This window comes from Saccoglossus kowalevskii, chromosome 1, assembly GCF_978046115.1.
Source record: "Saccoglossus kowalevskii chromosome 1, keSacKowa6.1, whole genome shotgun sequence".
NCBI classification, from domain to species: Eukaryota; Metazoa; Hemichordata; class Enteropneusta; family Harrimaniidae; genus Saccoglossus; species Saccoglossus kowalevskii.
In genome coordinates this window covers 34,537,620-34,558,846 of record NC_140641.1, presented here as the reverse complement: position 1 = coordinate 34,558,846, position 21,227 = coordinate 34,537,620, and the positions used below count along the sequence as shown (strand labels likewise).

The following is a 21,227-nucleotide window of genomic DNA, read 5'->3' as shown; positions in this document are numbered from 1 at the left end:
TATATTTGTAGTATTTTAGCTAATTTTGTTTTTCAGATTTTAAAATTATTTTAGTTTAGTTGTGATACTGTATGTTTCTTACGTTGGACTTTACTCAAGCATTTTTGTGTACGTTCCAAATAAAATATCCTATCCTATCCTATCCTATCCTATCCTATCCACACACACATACACACACACACATACATATACATGCAAACATGCATTTGAATAGGGACTAATTATCATATTCAGATTTGCAGCATGTATATTTGTTGTGATCACCCACTGACCATTGGGACCAGATTCCAATGTAGAGGGAGCAACCAGCACAACAGTAGTCTGGTATCCAGGCTAATTAATTTAGCTCTTTTCAGGATACAGAATCAGCTGAAAACCATTACCGGTAGTTAACATTTAATGATTAAATGCAAATTACTCAGATATTCAGCTGCATGTATAAATTTCAACCATTTACTATATAATATAGAATTGATGTATATGTTGGTTTATCCTTGGTGAATTGGTATACAAATCTGCTAATTAGCATGCACAGATATTCATTAAATAGCAGGCACATCCATTTAAGCAAACTATCAGGATATCAATGAAATTGTTGCAGAGACACACAACGAACATACTGAAATTGCACATCACTTAATTATATATGCATGAATTTGTACTAAAATCTAGCTGGAGTTCATCATAAGGTAATTCTGCACCACGTTTTATTCCAATTCACCAACTTTTTATTGAGATATTTGTAGAACAAGATTAGATGTACACATTAATACAGACAGACATCGGCCTCCCATTTGAGCTTAACATATAATTATTTTTTTACTATTCACTACTTTGAGGTAATTTGTGACTTGTAAAGGGACAATATCCTGTCAGCCTCCCTTTGACCTGAGAGCAATGCACCATGGGTAGTTGAATAAAATGTGCGATGAGTGGCTTCTCCAGCAAATAGTACTTGAAGCTGAAAGGAAAGAAAATGTGATGTGAATAAATGTGATTTCTGAATCAAAAATTCAATAAAACCTTTTAAATTTCAGCAGCTTTCTGAACTGGTATGTGATGGCCATTGGAACACATGGTCATTGAAACACTTAGGCCACACTGATTTAATTTTATGGATGACATCCTCTGAAGACCCCAAAACTAATGCGAGAGGGCGAAAAAAAAAAAAAAAATTCGGCCAAAAAAAAAATGCTGCTAAAACCACAGGACTACGGAGCTATTATTACGAATTTAATCACAGTGTATCAAAAAAACAACAAGTCTTTATTTGTAGGAGGCACATGCTGATGTACACATTTCGTACTGTATTACTGTCACAGGTATCATCACCTTTGATTTTGAAAAGGCAATAGGGTAAGGCAGATGTTAGCTTTGCCAAAGGCATATACATCAACTCAATAATAAAGAAAAACTTACTGTGTTGTATTGAAAAAAAAATAATTAAAAATGAACAATAAGTTTGTCAACAGCAACCTGGAAATTAACTTCTTTGACATTCAAACTACAGCTTTTAAAGTGACACTTCAGATAGACTAAGTGTAGACACAAATGCTCAAGAACTACTTCAACTCTGTAACAAATTATAAGAGGCTCGATATTGAAAAAAAAACACCAACAGAGAGTCAACATAAATTTGGATGCAGAAAATTATGTACATGTATCTTGATGAAAATGCGTCATATGATCAAAATATTACTGAATGTGTGTGCAAGCAAATTATCCGAATCAGAAAATGAAAAAAAAAATAAGAAGAAAATTTTCTTCACCCCGTAAGGGGACTTCGGCCAAGGAGCTTCTGCTGCTTTCGTTGCAGTTTTGTCGACTTCAATGCGGACAAAGCAACCGAACTGATTTGTCGCCTGACCGACTTTTAGGCCACCATACACCTCCACTCCTCTCCCATTTCTCTCGACATTGCAGAAGAAACGCGGGACAGCCACTCTGGACAATATGTTTTCAAAGTTGTCTGGGCGAAACTCGCTTGCCGCTACCGACCTCTCGTATAGCTGTAAAAACGTCTCTCTGGGGAAATGACAATTGCGTACCAGTCTACAACAATCCCTCCGTTTCACCTCTGAACTTTTATGCTCATGTATTTTGGTGGTGTGGTCGCCATGTTGGATCATTTATGGCAAAATTTGCATGTTTTGAGGCAATCTCTTTCCCATAGGTCTTTGCGCTTTACGTAACGCACATCTAACTGTGCGGAGTTTGGTTTTGAGGTTGGCTGGTTCCCGCCTCAAGTGTCATGGCGTACCAAGCCACAAAAGGCCGGTAACTAGTAATGAATCCGGCATTCTGATTAGTCCGTCACTTTCTCGTTGCTTGTTCTATTTCCCTTGCTTACCTGACGGCAGCGCTTACGCTCGTGGCCGTTCAGGGGTTTCCTTTTACTTTCGAAAGTTGGGTGAATAAAAAACTGTTTCTTTTGTTATAAATTTTCATAGAAACAGCGAGGAATGTCAGAAACATCTCAAATGTGTAAATCTAAGCAGGCAGTATGTTTGAGCATGGCTTTATTGTAGTATTATAGACATGTTTATGCAGAACGGAACTTGGAATGTTTTCAAATTACGTCACTCAGTCACGTGCCTTCCGGCCGGAAAACCAGCCCAAATGGAACAATATGGCGATTACTAGTTACCTGCGTCCTACCTACCATTCGCAAAGGACGCCGGGAACCAACGAAGTTTTGAGGTAGTCCAAAACGAGTTTTACGACAAGTCGGCGCTTTGCGACAATATGAGTCGGCAAGTTCCGGACAGAAAACCGATCTGAGAACAGGCGAAAACTAATGCGCGCGCGGATGTCATCCATAAAATTAAATCAGTGTAGCCTTATCGGTATATACTTATTTTTTTTAATAGTGTGTGCATGTATGGACCCAATGTCACAATGTCACACAGACTCAATGTCACATTGCCTACCACAGATCTACCGGTACTATATATACCACACTAAACTTACTTGGTGTTGTGTACTACTTGTCATATGTTCTGAGTATGGTAACGGTTTCGATAATTTGTCAATATCATCTCCTGAGGAACCCACAGCAACATATGAATATGAACCCCTTGTGTAAGGATTACTGTACCAGGATGTCTGGTTGACTTTCTGTGGTTCAGGTATGTCGTCTCGTGAAAAGAATTTCCTTAAAATAGCTGTAAAATAAGGACAATAGGAAACAATATATCTAAATATATGCAACACAATTCTGAATTGATATACTGTAAAATGACTAATTTTCACTGGGTTTAAATTTTGCTGATTTACCATTTCAGGCATATTCAGTGCATTTTAAAGTACGTCAACAAATTGTTTGTGAATGCAGAGCATTTCCCCAATATATAAATATTACCAGTTATTTACTTCCTTTGATATGCTCACGGACACCGTATTAATGCATATGATTATTTAATCACATACTATTGTATTGTACAATCAAAGAAAGCTTAGAAAGAACTCCTGTGTGCTGAAGGTATTGGAGGCATGAAGTACAAATAAGGAATACTGTATTTACTATATTAGAAACAAATCTTCAATACGCATAAAGAAAAATATGTCATATTTTGACCATAGACTTGTCTTTGTCCTTTATATTTACAGAAAGAACATGTGCTTCTAGTAAAGCAAATACTGCATTTAAAAATATGAGAGCAAGCAATGATTCGGGTGGTGCAGAGTAGCTATGGTTTAACAAATATAAATATTTAATGAAATAATGACCATATATGATGACTTGACATTTTGGTCATACATCATGCCATAGAACAAATTATAGCACCAGTTGCATGTCAATGCAGGATATGAAATCATTGTTGTTTCATAAAAAAAATGGCATTAGGGGTTAGAAGATTTTGTTTACACAGGCTGAAATGAGGCAGTATGCAAATTAGCTACTTAATATGCATGAAACTAAAACTAATTATGTCTTCACATTACTCCAAGGTACATATACATACTAAATCATACATATTAAAATCCACTTGGATTGACAAATATCTAACCTGTACATGTGATGCCAACCTCACTCTCTGAGAGTGTCTCCATATGTTCTGCTTGTTGTCCGGCTAACCATCCAACTACAACATTAGGATTAGTCACAACAACACCAAAACTATACAGTTTATGGTACCATAGACCCTGTATCAAAAATATAAATATATCAAATATTAATTAAACAGACTCTGTATCAAACATACAAATATATCAAATATTAATTAAACAGACACTGTATCAATCAAATAATCACACAGACGCACGGACGCACAGACGCACGGACAGACGGAGACCGAATTATAAGTCATAAGTCCCCGTTTTCGGACTTCGTCCGAACAGGGACTAATTAAACAGACTCTGTATCAAACATATGAATATATCACAAATTAATTAAACAGACTGTATCAAACATACAAATATATCAAATATTAATTAAACAGACTCTATATCAAATATACAAATATATCACATATTAACTAAACAGACTCTGTATCAAACACATTAATAAATCACATATTAATTAAACAGACTCTGTATCAAATATACAAATGTATCGCATATTAAATAAACAGACTATCAAATATACAAATATATCACATATTAATTAAACAGACTCTGTATCAAACACATAAATAAATCACATATTAATAAAACAGACTCTGTATCAAACATATAAATATGTCACATATTAACAAGTCATTGAAAATGACACAGTCCCCGTTAAAATTTTTGAAAGTTCTCTTTGTGCTCGTCATATTAAAGCGAAGGGGTTGTCGCGAACGTGTTCTTGAAACTTGAGTTCCAAGTGGCGTATACAACAGATTGCTTATTAACATCAAAACACGTGTTACGTGTACCGGTAGTAGTAATATGGCAAAAAATAAAATAAACGCTATTCGTCCATTTTTGATCTGATTATGAAACACACTGATATGTATGTGCCAAATACGAATGAAAATGGTACATAAATTGTGGAAATATAGTAGTAAGGCCAAAAAGTCAGATGGCTGTCAATCGGCCATCCTTGACCAGATTTTGAAACAAACTGTCATGGACATGCATCCTAACATGTATAAAGTACATGTATGTGCCAAATTTGAATGAAAACTGACAAAGCACGTCCAAAATACCACATAAAAAACAACAACAAGATGCCGGCCAGTCGACCATCTTTTATCGAATTGCGAAATAAATCGTCATGGACATGTATCCTAACATGTATCATCTATGTACCAAGTTGGAATGACAACTGACAAAGCATGTCCAAAATACAACATTTTCAAAAAGCAAGATGGCTGCCAGTCGGCCAATTTGAATCGAATCGCTAAACCACTGCATGTGCATATGTCCCCCATAAGGTACTAGGCACATGCTAAGAATAAACGGAATCGGTCCACAGGACTCTGAAATACGACTCTGGACAGACTGACAGACGGACAGACGGACAGACTCAGGAACTCATGGACGGTCGGGGACATGTATCCTAACATGTATGATCTATGTACTAAATTTGAATGAAAACTGACAAAGCATGTCCAAAATACAACATTTTCAAAAAACAAGATGGCTGCCAGTCGGCCATTTTGAATCAAATCGCTAAACCACTGCATGTGCATATGTCCCACATAAAGTACTAGGCACATGCAAAGAATGAACAAAATCGGTCCAAGGGATTCTGAGATATGACTCCAAACGGACGCATGGACACACAGACACACAGACGCACGGACAGACGGAGACCGAATTATAAGTCATAAGTCCTCGTTTTCGGACTTCGTCCGAACAGGGACTAATTAAACAGACTCTGTATCAAACATATGAATATATCACATATTAATTGAACAGACTGTATCAAACATACAAATATATCACATATTAATTAAACAGACTCTGTATCAAACATATAAATATATCACATATTAATTAAACAGACTCTGTATCAAACATATGAATATATCCCATATTAATTAAACAGACTCTGTATCAAACATACAAATATATCACATACTAATTAAACAGACTCTGTATCAAATATACAAATATATCACATATTAATTAAACAGACTATCAAACATATAAATATATCACATATTAATTAAACAGACTCTGTATCAAACATATGAATATATCACATATCAATTAAACAGACTCTGTATCAATATTATAGACATTAAAATCGGCTTATTCTAGGTCCATTATATAATCAGAATGGCTGTCTAAGTCAAAGTCAAATGTTTTAATTACATGCATGAAATGGAGTCACCTGTTGTTTCACTGCATCACCAGGTTGAATTTCATTATCTTCATCCCAAACCAGGAAGCAAGTGAAACTCTTTGACCACCACGGGACAGCATAATGCAAATAAATCTTGCCAACTGTGCCAAAACCAAGTGCCCGGATTGCCTGGATTTTATCATCTGGAAGACGAGGATCCAGGAATTCCTCAACATGCTCTTTTAGGAATCCAAGAGAAGATGTAACAATGACATGATCAGCTGGAAGAGTTACTCCATCTTCACACTGAACATATACTGGGCAATTATGATGATGGATGTTTGGAACCTCAACGTTATCTCCGGAGTTAGAGATTCCAGACTCAGCAATCTTACTTGACGTGATCTTTGATAAACCCCAATGTATTGTTGACACTGTCATATTAATCCAAATATTCTCCTGGGGGATTCCTTTTTGAATGACTTTGATAAGTGACTCATACCCAGATGGTAATATCCTGTGCTCTCCTGGTAATTCCACATATTCCCCAAATGGAATCAAAGCCACATCATTCATTGAATTACAGCCGCTTATGCAGCATTCCAAGTTTAAAAGACACTCGTAAAATGATTTTTCCTGTTTTGTCAAAAAATATGATTTTGAATAATCAATTATAGTTTTGTTCAAAAATTCACCAACACTCGCTGTATGATTGTGCTCACATGACTTATCAGAATGTTTATTTTTTTCATGGAAAGTTTTGGTTTCATCAAGACTACTGTAATACAAGTGTTTGATTTTTTCCACTATATCTGAATCTATCTGAGTTCCTTGCGATGTCAAAGCTTGAATTCCATTAGACTGAGTCCTTGTCACAGACAGTTTCTTGTTGAATAGTTGGTGTTGTGCAGCCAGAGCATGTACCGGATTATTGCTGGTGCCATGGATCCAGTTAGCTCCCATCTCCAGTAAACCTGAGTCTGAAATTGAAAAGTTATTCACTAAATAAGTAATCAAAGAATGCTTTGAAAGCGCTTCTATGTGCAGAGAGCATTGGAAGCTTTTTAAAAATAATTCAAAATTTAAGATGCCTTTCAAACAAAAAGCTTGGCAACTAATATTTGTTTGCTATTTGAGATGCACAACATGAAAACAATGCAATTTGCAGTAACGAAGTTTATAATACTGATTGTACTGATTGTGTGGTTTGCATTTTAATTTGTTTCAGACCACCTCAACCGCAAGTTCAATTTTAATGGCTTATAATGATTAGATTAGATCATCTCTGTGGATTACCCCCAGAGCGTATACATGTACCAAATTTCAATGCAATGTGATGATTATGCATATTATGCAAATTAGGCAATTAGTATGCTTGAACTTCAATCTAAAATTAATCAGGCTTCGTCCACAGGCACTTATATATCAAGTCTTATTAAAATGCACACATTGGTGTCACAGATATCATTGTTGAAAAAATTGTATGTTCATAATAGCACAGTATATATACACGAACTCTACAAGAAAAAGTAAAATGTTTCACTTTCAAATAATACAAACACATGTCACTTTTTTGAATGTTTCTGAGTTCACATGGAAGCGGTTTTGGTAAAGAAACCATAATGACTATTGTCAATTATAAATATTCTAAATTAATATATGTTATTACATTTTCTGAAAACATTTTATTCTCAATACAATAAAAATGCAAAAAAAAGTATTTATGAATAATAAATCGCTTTTCTTTCATTCCACGGTTATTTAGAATTATAGTATTATGCCCATTAATGAAATGGCACATTCTCATTGGTCAATTCGTACCATGTGCAGCCCTGTTTTTAGATGATAACTGGACAGTTCTTGAGCTTGTTCTTGCTCTATCGCACAATAATAGGCAGTGCATTGTCCTTTATTCCTCAATCAAATTGAGCATGGAGATGCATGATATACAAATAATTATTGTTAATGTTTGTAAATAATGATAATTTGAGTACTTTATTACATATAATGGCAATGTTTAAAATTACCGGTCGCCCAAGTCCATCAAGTTTTCTGCCGGGCCACAAAGGTTTGTAACGTCGTTGCTCTGTTGTCCATTTAATTTTTTGAGCAGTAGGTTATATGATTAGCGTCGGTAATAAACTATCTAGTAAACCTGTTTCGCTTTGTATTTTTTATTCTAAACAAATATTTGCTGCTTGCTGTTTTATTCCCGATACAACATCATATGTTCACTCTATGATATGGAAATGTTATACTAACAGTGGCAATACGGGTGGATATGCTACGCCGCACTGCAACTCAACTATGCGAGTCTAGCAACTAAAATAATAATTATGCACGGGCAATGACTTGATCAGGTGAAAGGTGAGATCAACTATTGTTTCACATTCTTTGTTATGCATCGTTCACCGGCCCTTAAATATTATATCTTTTTTATTTTTGGAATACAACCACCGAGTAAGAAGCCAAAATTAGATTCAAATATCATCCGCCAAAATACTAGAAATATGTGCAAGGCAAATTTTTTACCGGCAGTACCCATCTCAAGAGATACGGCCCAAAAAGTGCGAGAAAGGTGAAGTTCACCATTACCGGTAGCTTTTAATTTTCAGAAAAATAAAGATGCAACAAGAGGTGAACCCCCTGCAGAGAAAATAAGTCAGCAGCTACGTCAACACCAAGATATGGTATTGTATGTATGTTTGATACATAGTCTGTTTAATTAATATACTCATTCTGAATTTGAAGTTAAAGTCCTGAATATTGTTGCTGATTGAGGATGAGGATGAGGATGTTTTTTTGTTTTTTTGGCATATGTTGCTCAAAATGAACTTTTTTATATTTATAATACATGTAGTATATATAAGTATATCTAATTAATCTATTTTAAACAATTAATAAATCACACAGTCAGGTATTTAGAACATCTTTAGATGTTTTACTATCATCTATAATTTCCCGGGCGTCAAGATTTCATGACCATAAAAATAATAGCAACTACACTATGCATCTATTGATATGCAAAGTAGTATATAATATTGATTAAAATCAAACTGATCAATCAATCAAACAAATACTTCTCAGCAGGCACTCATCAGATCTTTTCACTTTTTCCAGAGATTTTATGTAACATATTTGAACATAACAGTCATAGTGATCTCAATTCACATTCTATATCTGTAAGTAAAAACAAACAACATTTTCTGGTGAAAGTAAAAATTCAAAAAATATAAAAAGGTATCCAAAATCATTGAGACTTTTAATCTACATTTTTCAATAAAATTACCATACCTAACATAATATAGATTTTTAATAAGTGTAAATTACAAACCACCCTTGTAGTTCCATGGTATCTATGTTTTTTGTCACATGTATTTGTGTCAATGAAACACATCATTATTCAGTGTTATACTGCATATTGCTTTTGCTGATTTTAACAGTCCACCAACTTTTCATCACTAACTATTAAGAGTTGGTATCCCTGGTGTCTATCACATTATTTGTGGGAATTTATAACACTGAAAATAGGAGAATTTGTGAAAATGACATTAATGAAATCAATACACAAACCATAGTTAACCTCTTTCGACCAAGAATGTTATGAACATTTTTTTTAAACCAATTTCATAGTTTTTACTTTCTATCGTTGTATATAGGCGTTTTTAAAAAGGTGATGCTTGTCAACTCATTGCTGATTTTTTATCCTCATCACCAACAACATAAGTTACCAGTATTCAAGGAGGCAGTTGAATTTGAGCATGTTTATATAATAAAAACATGATGAAATAACGAAAATATTGAACTAAAATTTATTGTTTTTATTATTTATTATTAAAATGTATTTTCAAATAATAGTACAATAAATATTTTATTCAATATCAAATACATGTATTTATTAGTTTATTTTGTTCACACCACAGTTGAATCGCCTTTACTCTCTGTAACTACATTTTATTTTACCGTAGTTCAGTGCACCCCCCCCCCTCCTCCGACACAGTAACCTCCCCTAGATGCTTACCACTTTGCACTGTATAAATACGTCCACCAATTCGGTCACTCGCTTCTAACAGCTTTACGTCAGTAATACCATTTTCAATCAATTCCTTAGCAGCAGATAAACCAGCTATTCCGGCTCCAATCACCACTACCGTGGCCTCGGACATCGATGGCGTCGACAAGTATTATGTACTTTTCAGTCGGCGACTGACCACAATCTAGATGGTCGATGATGACCTTGGAGCTAAATTTCTGGCGACAGACGTGAACAAATTTAAATATAATTCCAAAATAAAACTACAAATACCTGAAAGAGAAACGTCGTTATCACGCATGCGTGATCATATATTATTGCTGTGGAGTTTTCTCGCCGAAAAGCACAAATATAGCATTGAAGAGCGCCGCCTGTATTCGTTATTTGATAATATCGCATCGCCGTCTACCATAAAAAAGCGATGGTTTTTTAATGATTTTATTTTATGTTCAGTTATACAAAATATTTCCCGTGTTCCATGGGTGTCCGCCAAATGTGTATGCTTTTATTTCTATCTTTGAGCTAAATTATACTAGCCATCATGGTATCCAACACTTTTATTTGCTGCCAAGAATGTGACATTATTTTCAGACTCATTTATAAGCTTGAACTGTATTGTGATCGTTGAAAGATGTCGGTAAATTTAGACAAAACAAATTTTTGTTGTATTCAAGGAAGGTGGCCGTTTATCTAAAAGAGAGAAATTGTGGCCATGTGTTATCGCGGTGATGAGGATAATAAATGTTGTATATTATACATATCTTGGTGTAACGTTTTCCTCATGTACACTCCAGTGGACAATGGCTAGAAAGCTATTGGCACAGCAAACGAAATTACTATAGGTCTATAAAACTGTTAGACACATTGTCATTTAGTATATATTTTAAAATATTTGACACAGCAGTTCTTTCAATATTGACGTATGAGCGGAAATATGTGACTTCCAAAAGTATGATCATCTGGAAAGAATTCAGTATCTTGCTTGCAGATTGTTTCTTGGTGTATCTGTAAGAGTGCCGAATAATAGTGTAATTGGTGAATGTGGTAGATACCTGTATTATTTTTATACAGCAAAGAAATGTATCAAATATTGGACGGAATTAATATGCATGCCAAATTCAATGTACTCTCACGAGAACATGCTGCGATATATGATATTGAAGAGTCTGGATCCAGAACAAAACACACCTGGCTCAGTGAAATTAAGAACAAAATACTTTTCCTTGGTTTGCTCAAGAATTGGGCATATTGGTAAATTTGTAAATAATTTTATTATAAGATTTAAGCATTATTTAGCTCTTGAATGGTCATTTGTTCTTTTGTTAAACAGTTTTCATCTTAATTTCGTTTGGTTACATATGGAGAAAACATCGCATGTTGTTATTAGATGAGTACTTATGATTGTCAAGAATTGTTATAACATTCCGGATATTACTATTCATTTATTAATTGAAACAATTGTTTACACTCGATTCATTCAGCCCTTGAACAAATAGCTTCATGTAAATGCTACTATTATCAATGTATCTGTTACTGAAACTCAACATTGATGATGTCACTTATTCAACACAGAGAGGAAAGCTGCAGTACAATCGTCGGGAGAATATACATGTTTGGAAACATTGATAAAACATTTAAATGGCTTATTGGCACACGTTAACAATCACAGTTGTATATTCGTATGAACTAGCATTTTTTAATGGATTACAATTGTTAACATATGTATATCACTATTAAAAAAGGTTGCGCAAAGTATCGTTTGTGACAGCTTATCACCCGTTATATCAGAACCGACAGAGTACAATGTGTACAGATAAGATGTTATCAAGTAAGCCGTCCCAAAGATAAACATTCTGCAAACGTCCACGAAATGACAGTTGTAGTTAGTCGTGTAAGCCTCAGACAACTAATACATTTATTTATTACAACTACTAGTAATACATTTATTAGTTGTCTGAGTGTAAGCTAATTTGAGCAGCGCTTTTTCGAAATTTCGATCTTTAGAATTGCTCAACTTTTTTGATGAAAAGATTGGTGTTTTGGATGAATTTGGCAAATTCATTCTCGGTTGCTGGTGATGTTTTATCATGAATAACTGCGTTTTTCACCAAGCGCGACAGTCATCTAGGACCGAAAGCCGACTTTTACATAGTTTCCACTTTACTATTTTTACTAAACTATTTTTTGTGACACTTTTGGAACCAAAAATTGTGATTAATTTCTCTTCTGAGAATAGAAAGAGTTAATAAACTTGTTCCCGTGGGTTGAACCTGTATATACTAGGGTAAATAGCTAATACTCGGCTGATAAAGCCACATACATTTCTCAGACAAGTGCAACAAGGAAATGTTTTTATTGACAACATCCTTCGTAATCCGAGTAGTCGCTGAGTTGCTGTGGTTTGTTAGCTGGTTTGTTTTATTTTCATTTTTTTATTATTACATGTTTTTGACTTTATTGTACTTTTTGTCAAGATCTCAAATGGGATACGATAGCAATAAAGAATTACTTACTTACTTACATCTGGTAGCGTCGCTTATTTGTAGGCTTCGAGCACGAAGACAACGTTCAGCACCATCAATGTGGTTTGATTGACAAACCTCATAGATCGTGTTGAACGTTACCGTGCATAAAAACATAAACTGCAATTGACTTCACTGTAATGACGCATGTGTTGTGGAATATGCAAAAAGGGCCCAAAGCATGCGCACTGCGTTCACAATATGCTAAAAACTTTAACAAGGTTATGATCTCGACATATCTCATGAATATCATGCCAGCATGAGCGTTGGCAAGCCTAAATAGGTTTTGATTGTATATAGCGCCACCAGTGGCTGTTCCCGGCTCCATGCGTCTAGCCACAGTTCTATATAGGAATAGAGGTGATCTAGTTATCAGTGATTGAGGCTGTAATGTTGTCATAGTCAACTTTTCATTATATTCGGCAAGTAAACGGTGTCACGATAGTTTGGAAAGTGGGACAGCGATTATGATTTTATTTGGGTCACGCAGTCCCAGGACAGCGATTATGATTTTATTTGGGTCACGCAGTCCCAGGACAGCGATACAGTGAATACAGTGGTAGGCAGTTGTCCATTTATTTATTGGGAGATCACACTGCGTTGAATAATTGCTGTCTTACGCGGGGTGGGGGTGGGGGTGATACATAGCTGGGTAGGGAGGTGCCCCTGAGTGCTCAAAAGTGTGACCATTTTTATACCTGGATAGTGGCAAAATCTATACTCATATTTATACCAAAGTAACATTTCTGTCATCAGTTTATTCCAAATAAAACAGTTACCGTATTTGCTCTATTAGAAGAGCATCTACAATAAAAGCACATGTAAGCCAACAGTTGCATTGTATCATGGTACCTTCCATGATTGTATATTGATTTATAAATATTTATTTTGACCATATAAACACCTCTGTCAATTACATAAAAGCATATTGGACGTGGGCGTTTCCTTATCCAGGACATTATTATTGATCGTTTATTTAATTTATGTACATTTTTCACTTGATTTTTTTTATAATGTTGTCTATAAATAAATTTTGCACACAAAAAAAGTCAATTGTTCCAATTCAGTTACACTTTAACACAATGTTCAGGTTATTTAGGTTGAGAAACAACAGTTCGCTTTCTCTTTGATCTCCTTATGGGTCCGCTATCAGAAACAGGGGGTTGAACAACAGTGCGCTCAGTGCCATCAGAGTTCATGTTCTGATCCCGATATCGGAAAAATATTACCGATATTTATACCTATCTTGACCAGAAATAAGACCGATATTTATACCTAAGATCCCAAAACGAGACCAATTTCAGGGGCACGTCCCCATTAGGCGAGTTCTATGTATTTTGTACATAGACTATTGTTCACCGGACATTGGACATTGGACATTTCCTTGTGTCATCTACTGCACTGGTGAGACTGGTCAAACTCTCACGTTCGTCGGGAATCTAAAAATAGACAGTCAAACTATATCTTCTCAGCATGCGGTGTAGATTCAAATGACAAACGTTGTGTTTTGAAGAGGAAACGTTTTTCGGCACTTCGCCTAAACGTATGCATATCATGCACATCTTTCGTGATATATCACGTAGACAATAATTATTTAATTCGAGTTTGCGTAATCTCTAATCGAATACCCCCTCACAATGGCACGTACTCTGGGTAGTATATAGCCCGTCTTCTTGCCAGAACATTTTATCGTTCGTACATTGAACTTTATTGTTCCCGTTACAAATTATAGACTACATACATGATAGGGTGTTTGCAATAATTAGAATGAATGTACCAGTGGCGGATCTAGGGGGGGGGGATTTATTCAATTTGTTTTTGTATAATATAAAAAATCAATAACTTAGTCTGCCAATTTTAAAATTTGGACCCCCCCATAAAAAATCCTGTATCCCTGTGTACTTAAAATCGTCAAATAAATAAATAAATAGAATCTGAATGGTATCGTATTCACATAAGCATTGGATTCAAAATATACCAATTTAAGCATTTTCACTTGTTTTCGCACATTCATAGGTAAACAGATTTCAAAGATAGAAAACATTCTTCATAGTGAATTATGTATTCTTGTTTGCTTCTGAATATGCGAAAAATAATGAAAAAGCTTATTTGTTGTATATTTTGAATTAAATGCTACTCCGATGTCATTACGATGCCAAACCGAGACCAATCCGATTCCAATAGCAACTTCACGCTGCTCATCGGTCAGTCATTCTTGAATACTGAACAGTTGCTCAGGTCATGAATTAAAGGGTCAGAGCCTCAATATGGATACAGTATATTACACATATGAACATAAATAATAAAGTACATTCAGTACATTAAACACTTATAAGCAGATTGTAACATTTGTGTACGGGATTCTAGAATTGCAATGATGTTATTAGCTTCTTTGGGATCTTTGAAAGCTTTAATCTGTGTTAATCTGTGCCAAGTTTGTGACCCATCTAGGAATACACCAAGACCTCAATGCTGATCAGCCTTCAAGTTTGTGACGCATATAGGAATTCACCAAGACCTCATTGCTGACCAGTCTTCAATTTTGTGACGCATCTAGAAATTCACCAAGACCTCATTGCTGACCAGTCTTCAAGTTTGTGACGCATCTAGAAATTCACCAAGACCTCATTGCTGACCAGTCTTCAAGTTTGTGACGCATCTAGAAATTCACCAAGACTTCATTGCTGACCAGCCTTCAAGTTTGTGACGCATCTGGAAATTCACCAAGACCTCATTGCTGACCAGTCTTCAAGTTTGTGACGCATCTAGAAATTCACCAAGACTTCATTGCTGACCAGTCTTCAAGTTTGTGACGCATCTAGAAATTCACCAAGACTTCATTGCTGACCAGCCTTCAAGTTTGTGACGCATCTAGAAATTCACCAAGACTTCATTGCTGACCAGTCTTCAAGTTTGTGACGCATCTAGAAATTCACCAAGACTTCATTGCTGACCAGTCTTCAAGATTGTGACGCATCTAGAAATTCACCAAGACTTCATTGCTGACCAGCCTTCAAGTTTGTGACGCATCTAGAAATTCACAAAGACTTCATTGCTGACCAGTCTTCAAGTTTGTGACGCATCTAGAAATTCACCAAGACTTCATTGCTGAAGAATTCACTAAGTGCTCAATTTTGGCAACGGGCTTGGGAGCGTCTGAAAATGAAATAAAATAATTTTGCACCCCCTTCAGCCACGTCCTACAATCTGTGTTTTCATGACTGTTCCAATGGGTTTTTGTGGCCGTTGCAATCTGATTAAAATCTGATGTAGTGTACGGGCTTTAATTATTTTGGCTATAAACTTATTTTAATTTAATTTGTTATTACTTTTGTTATTAATTCCTTTTTATTTTATTATTATTTTACTTTGATTTTGATTTTTTTTTTTAATTCCGCCCTACATACATCTGATCCGACGCCTATGTAAGTCCCGTTCAAATCTCGCGTAAGTAACAGCCAATCACAGCCCCCCTTTTATACAGGCTGTCGGTTGGCTACTTTTCAGTGTAGCGATACTCTACGGGTAATCTTTCTGTACATTATATTTTGCCCACTTGAATAAACCATTAATAGAAAATTGCTAGTATATTTTTATTCACAAAAGAAATTCCACAGCATTTTACAATTATTGTCATTACATTGAATACTTTTTTCACTTCCAACAAATGTGTACACTTCCAGATACATCTTCGCCAGCCAACTTGAAGGTTCGTTCATTCAGTCATCGCTTCAATTTTACATCAAACACTGAGCATAATTATCTAGAATGGAAGCAAAAAAATAAGTAAATCGTAATGATTAGAATACTGTAAACAGCTATAGTAAACAATGCAAACTGATTTTACATTATATAACGGTCACCGGCCCACGGCATCGACGCAGAAAATTGGAGCAAACAAATATTTCCTGATCAATTGCGATGTGTTCCAAATAAAAAATATTTTATTCCAGCCCAAATCAGCTTAATTACTTTATTGTTATTGTATAATGTACAAAATGTTGATACATTTTGATGAATATTTACAGCTACGGCTTCAATATCGTAGACGATTTTGGTCCGATCGTCAACAAAACATCACCCGTCTCCAGGGCAAGCGACTGGAAAAGACACCGGTGTTCGGTGGAACTAAAATCGTCACTCCCAGAATAACTACGCAAAATAACGATCTAAACTCGAACCATTCGAGCCACAATAATAACATAAAAATGACTTTCGTTGCATTTGACAATGATAAACTTACCGAAAAGCCATGTTATTCTCGGTCGCTAACGTCGGTATAATCCGCCATTTTATTTGAGTGTGTTTGCCCGGTGACGTCACCATGTGCGCTATAGAAGGAGGTCTGTGATTCGTTGACTAAAATCGTCGATAGTGGGTCTCGTTGAAATCTCGTTACATAGGCGTCGGATCAGATGTAGGTAGGGCGGAATTAAAAAAAAAATCTCAAAATCAAAATAAAATAATAATTTTAAAAGGCATTAATAACAAAAGTAATAAAAAATAAAATTAAAATAAGTTTATAGCCAAAATAATTAAAGCCCGTACACTACATCAGATTTTAATCAGATTGTGGCCGTTGCAGAGGAAAATAAAAATACCCACAACTCATTTAGCCACCTGTTGTCAAACTACTAGTATTCCAGAGCAAATTGATCATAAAGCACGCAACTCAGCTAAAAATAATTGTCGGCGCAGCACATGTTTTTGCATGAAATTAGTTTTTTTCGAAAACTTAATACGTAATGCATGCCTTCATTGTGAGTCAGCATGTCTGACGTCAACATCTGATAACAATAACATCTTATTGTTATTGTTATCTGAGCGTCAACACATGCACCTATTAGGTGTTCCTTAGCCCGTGCTAATCTCTGTTTCCTCCTGTGCATGAACGCAATTGGGTCTATCCGATGCCAAACATATTAGAAGTAAATCTCTGTCCTGTCAATACATTGTATTTGTTATCCCAGTAATCTGTATCAACAAACTTCAAGGAGCATTATCAAAATTCATAGCAAAAATTTATGTTTTGGTGTAGTATAGTGTTTCCCAGTAATTTACCTTTTGTACATGTGAAACTACTTTAAAATTATGTCTTTTTTTGATTTTGTTGCAGTGTATCTGTTTTGAAAAATATTAAGTAAAATAAATTAAAAGCAAAACAATATTCACACAATATTTTTGTATAAATCAGATCTACTGAAATATAAAAGCGTCTTTAAGGCGAACACCCACATTCATCCAACGTAGATATGATATTTGTTTCAGAACGGTGGTTATATAATGAAGTATTTAATTCATATTATTGTCTTTTTCAGTTTAATCAGTGCCATCACTGTCGACGATGTGGCAGAGTTGTTTGTGCCACGTGTTCTGAAAGACGTTCAACTGTTCTCGGTTATGGTGATATACCTGTTAGAATATGTGATGATTATTATGATGATGTCTTTGTTACTAAGAGTACAACTATTAAGTCATGCAATGTTTATACCAATATGATATGCTTTTATCACAACAATTTTCAAATGTTTAATTGTGTTTTCTCTTCACAGAAAATTTGAACTTGGACCACTTTATATCAGTCCATATTATGTTTTATGTTTTAATGAAAATTACTCTGTCAATCAATTGCTATATAAAGTGTGTGTTCTCCCTATATGTACTACTGGTAGGTCACTGACTGCACACATATTTGAGATGAGAGTACATGTACCAATGTACCAGTTGACATTGAGCCAACATTTTCTCAAAATTAGTATTTCAACCCCAACTTGTTAAATCAATATTTCATTGTACAACAGTGATACATAAAAAGTTTTCTAATTCTGCAAGCATCAAATTTTCTCAATTTTTAAGAATAAGTAAAAATTGACCAATTTGTGTACCCATGCAAATTTCACTTTAGTCCTAAAGTGATGAAGTCGACGTAACTTTTACAAATGTTGTTCTTATGAACACCACTAAATCATAAAAAAATGGTTTACAATATGGCATGGTGTTTTTATTAGGTCTGAACATGGAGTGGCAGCACATTTATTGGATCAGAAACTGAAGGAAAGATTATCAGGTATTCTGATTTTAATAATAATGTATTATCTTTATGTACTGTGTTTAAAGCGGGGGAGTCATCACCTGCGCATGCGTCAGATAGCCATAGCATGTTATTGTTTACAAACAAACCTTTACCCATGAACCGTTTTAGTAGCATGTGTTGTTATCACTTGGGACTCAATGTGGACAGGTGACGACCCTCTCACTTTAATATATTATGTTATCAATTCATGATTCAGTTTTATTGATTACTGATAAATAAATAAATGAATTTACTTTATAGGTGTTTCACAGAATGCTTATAGTCCTATAGTCATAACACCATCCAATATTTCCAGCCATGATAGTAGTATAACAACCCCGATTGAGACAATAATGGAATTACCAGAACCACAAGACTATGTACCGTATCAAACACAAATATGGAAACTAACAACTGATGAAATGTACAATGCTACTGTCAGAGATGATTTTTATCATGAACAGGTATTTTCACATTACACTAGCATTAAAATTTCCTGATATGTATATTGTGTCTGTGCCAAAACATATTCTATGCATTTACCATGTATGTGGTAACAGTGACTGTTATCTTGTGCTAATATACTAGCGTTTGTTTGTATGCATGCATGTATGCTTCCACCTTGTCCTACATACATATTATTATTACATGCACAAGCCAAATTATTCCTTGCATCATGAACATAAAATACAGCTTTTATTCTCCAGTCGCTCTTACTATATCAAGATTGAACTATTTCTACCAAGTTAGAATTCTTAAAATAAACAAAATAAATGGTTTTTGCTTTTTTACATAGTGACAAAAATTAGAAAACATTTTGATAGAAACTATTTTCAATAAAAAAAATGTATACATGTATTAGCATAGTGAGTCACCACTTTACTGAAGCACCGCATTCAATCTTCAGAAATGCAGCATGTGTCAGCTGAGGAAGTATAAAATATTAGAAAATAATATATAATTGAATTAGTACACTTTTCCAATAAGTGCAAATGAGATCATTTGACATAAATAAGTGAATAGAAGGCCTTTCATGTGTGATCACTAATGTTCTGATTTGTATAAATATGTATTTGTATATTTTGAAGAATGAATAATTGCATGACCAAACAATGTTGTCATGTACTTTTTACATGAAATCAAACAATGTCACTCTTAATCTGTCTCTAAGATTTATTATCCAACATATTTATTGTTATATTATTGTATTGAAGTTACAGTTATGACTATAAATTATGCATTTGTTGTTACTCCTGCTGTACTATTTTTATCTATACTTTGTTGTATTAAAACTTCAAAACTAAATACAAAATATCTTTGTTAATTATTAATTAATACTAATTGGTATTCCTTTCTGTTACATATATAAGAAGATGTTATTAATTCTTTTTGTATGTCCATATTGGATCTCCATAGCAACCCTTTGGCATGTGCTCAACAAATTCTTGTATTTTGTCATGATGTTTCTGAATATTTAAAACCTATCAAGCCTGGTATACCCAATCCTGAAGTGGATTATAATCTTGTTATCAGGTAATGAATGTGTTTCTTTTTATGTTAGATAAATTTTATTGAATTTCTTGGAGGAAGTCTTTGAAATTCTTTTTCAAAAGTTATTGTTTGTAATTATTCATCATTTTGTTTTCGATGTTGTTCAGTTTATTTTGTTCTGCTCACATTAGCTTTTGTTTAGCTGTCACATTATGTATTTACAATTTCTGGCCTTGTTTTGAAATTTACTACCATGCTCTTCAGCAGCTGATTGCATTCTTTTTTCATATATTTTATTTTTGAAAGTATTGTGGAAATTGTCATAGTTTAATTAATATTGTACATTGGATGTATGCAATGTGTCCTAGATGTCATTTAATCTAATTAACACATTAATCTTTGGTTTCAGTATGATTCAGACACTGCTGATGAATGCTAAAATAAAATTTATGAAGAGTGGTGAGAGTTCTGGTGTTGCAATGTGTGATACATATCTCAGTAGAGTGGATATATTGACTATGATGTTATCATCCAACTACCAAGATATTCCTACCATTGAAGAAATTACAAAAGCTGATTCTGCAAAGTATAGTACTAAATTTCTGTATTAGTCTATACCACTTTAGTTTCATTAAATGAAAAAACCTAAAAAATGTTTTTTTTTGAGTGAAACTGAATTTAAAAAAAAAGGTAATGATTAAGCCAAACACACATGGGTGCTTGAGATTCATTTCCATTAGGAAGTTTTCAAAAGTAGAGATAAGCATTATTAAGGTATATATATATCATCTGAAAGCTTAGATATAGGTTATATGCTGCTACTTTAAACATGATATAATGGAAATGAGTATATTTTTACCATCAAGTTTTATATTTAAGCTGATAAAATAT

At 34.4% G+C, this 21,227-nt stretch overlaps 1 protein-coding gene and 1 long non-coding RNA gene across 2 annotated transcripts; both read right to left on the bottom strand.

The window, feature by feature from the left end:
* Positions 1–705: 705 nt before the first annotated feature.
* LOC100372068 (peroxisomal N(1)-acetyl-spermine/spermidine oxidase-like) lies at positions 706–10,567 on the bottom strand. Its single transcript, XM_085500932.1, has 5 exons — positions 10,239–10,567; positions 6,266–7,197; positions 4,011–4,146; positions 2,971–3,164; positions 706–961 (listed from the first exon to the last, which is right to left on the bottom strand). The coding sequence occupies exons 1-5, from the start codon at positions 10,381–10,383 to the stop codon at positions 830–832; spliced, it is 1,539 nt and encodes a 512-aa protein (XP_085357058.1). The 5' UTR covers positions 10,384–10,567; the 3' UTR covers positions 706–829.
* Positions 10,568–16,351: 5,784 nt separating this feature from the next.
* Positions 16,352–17,262, bottom strand: LOC146750856 (uncharacterized). Its single transcript, XR_014927467.1, has 2 exons — positions 17,016–17,262; positions 16,352–16,535 (listed from the first exon to the last, which is right to left on the bottom strand). It is a non-coding gene; the product is annotated as an uncharacterized LOC146750856 (long non-coding RNA).
* Between the last annotated feature and the right edge of the window lie 3,965 nt (positions 17,263–21,227).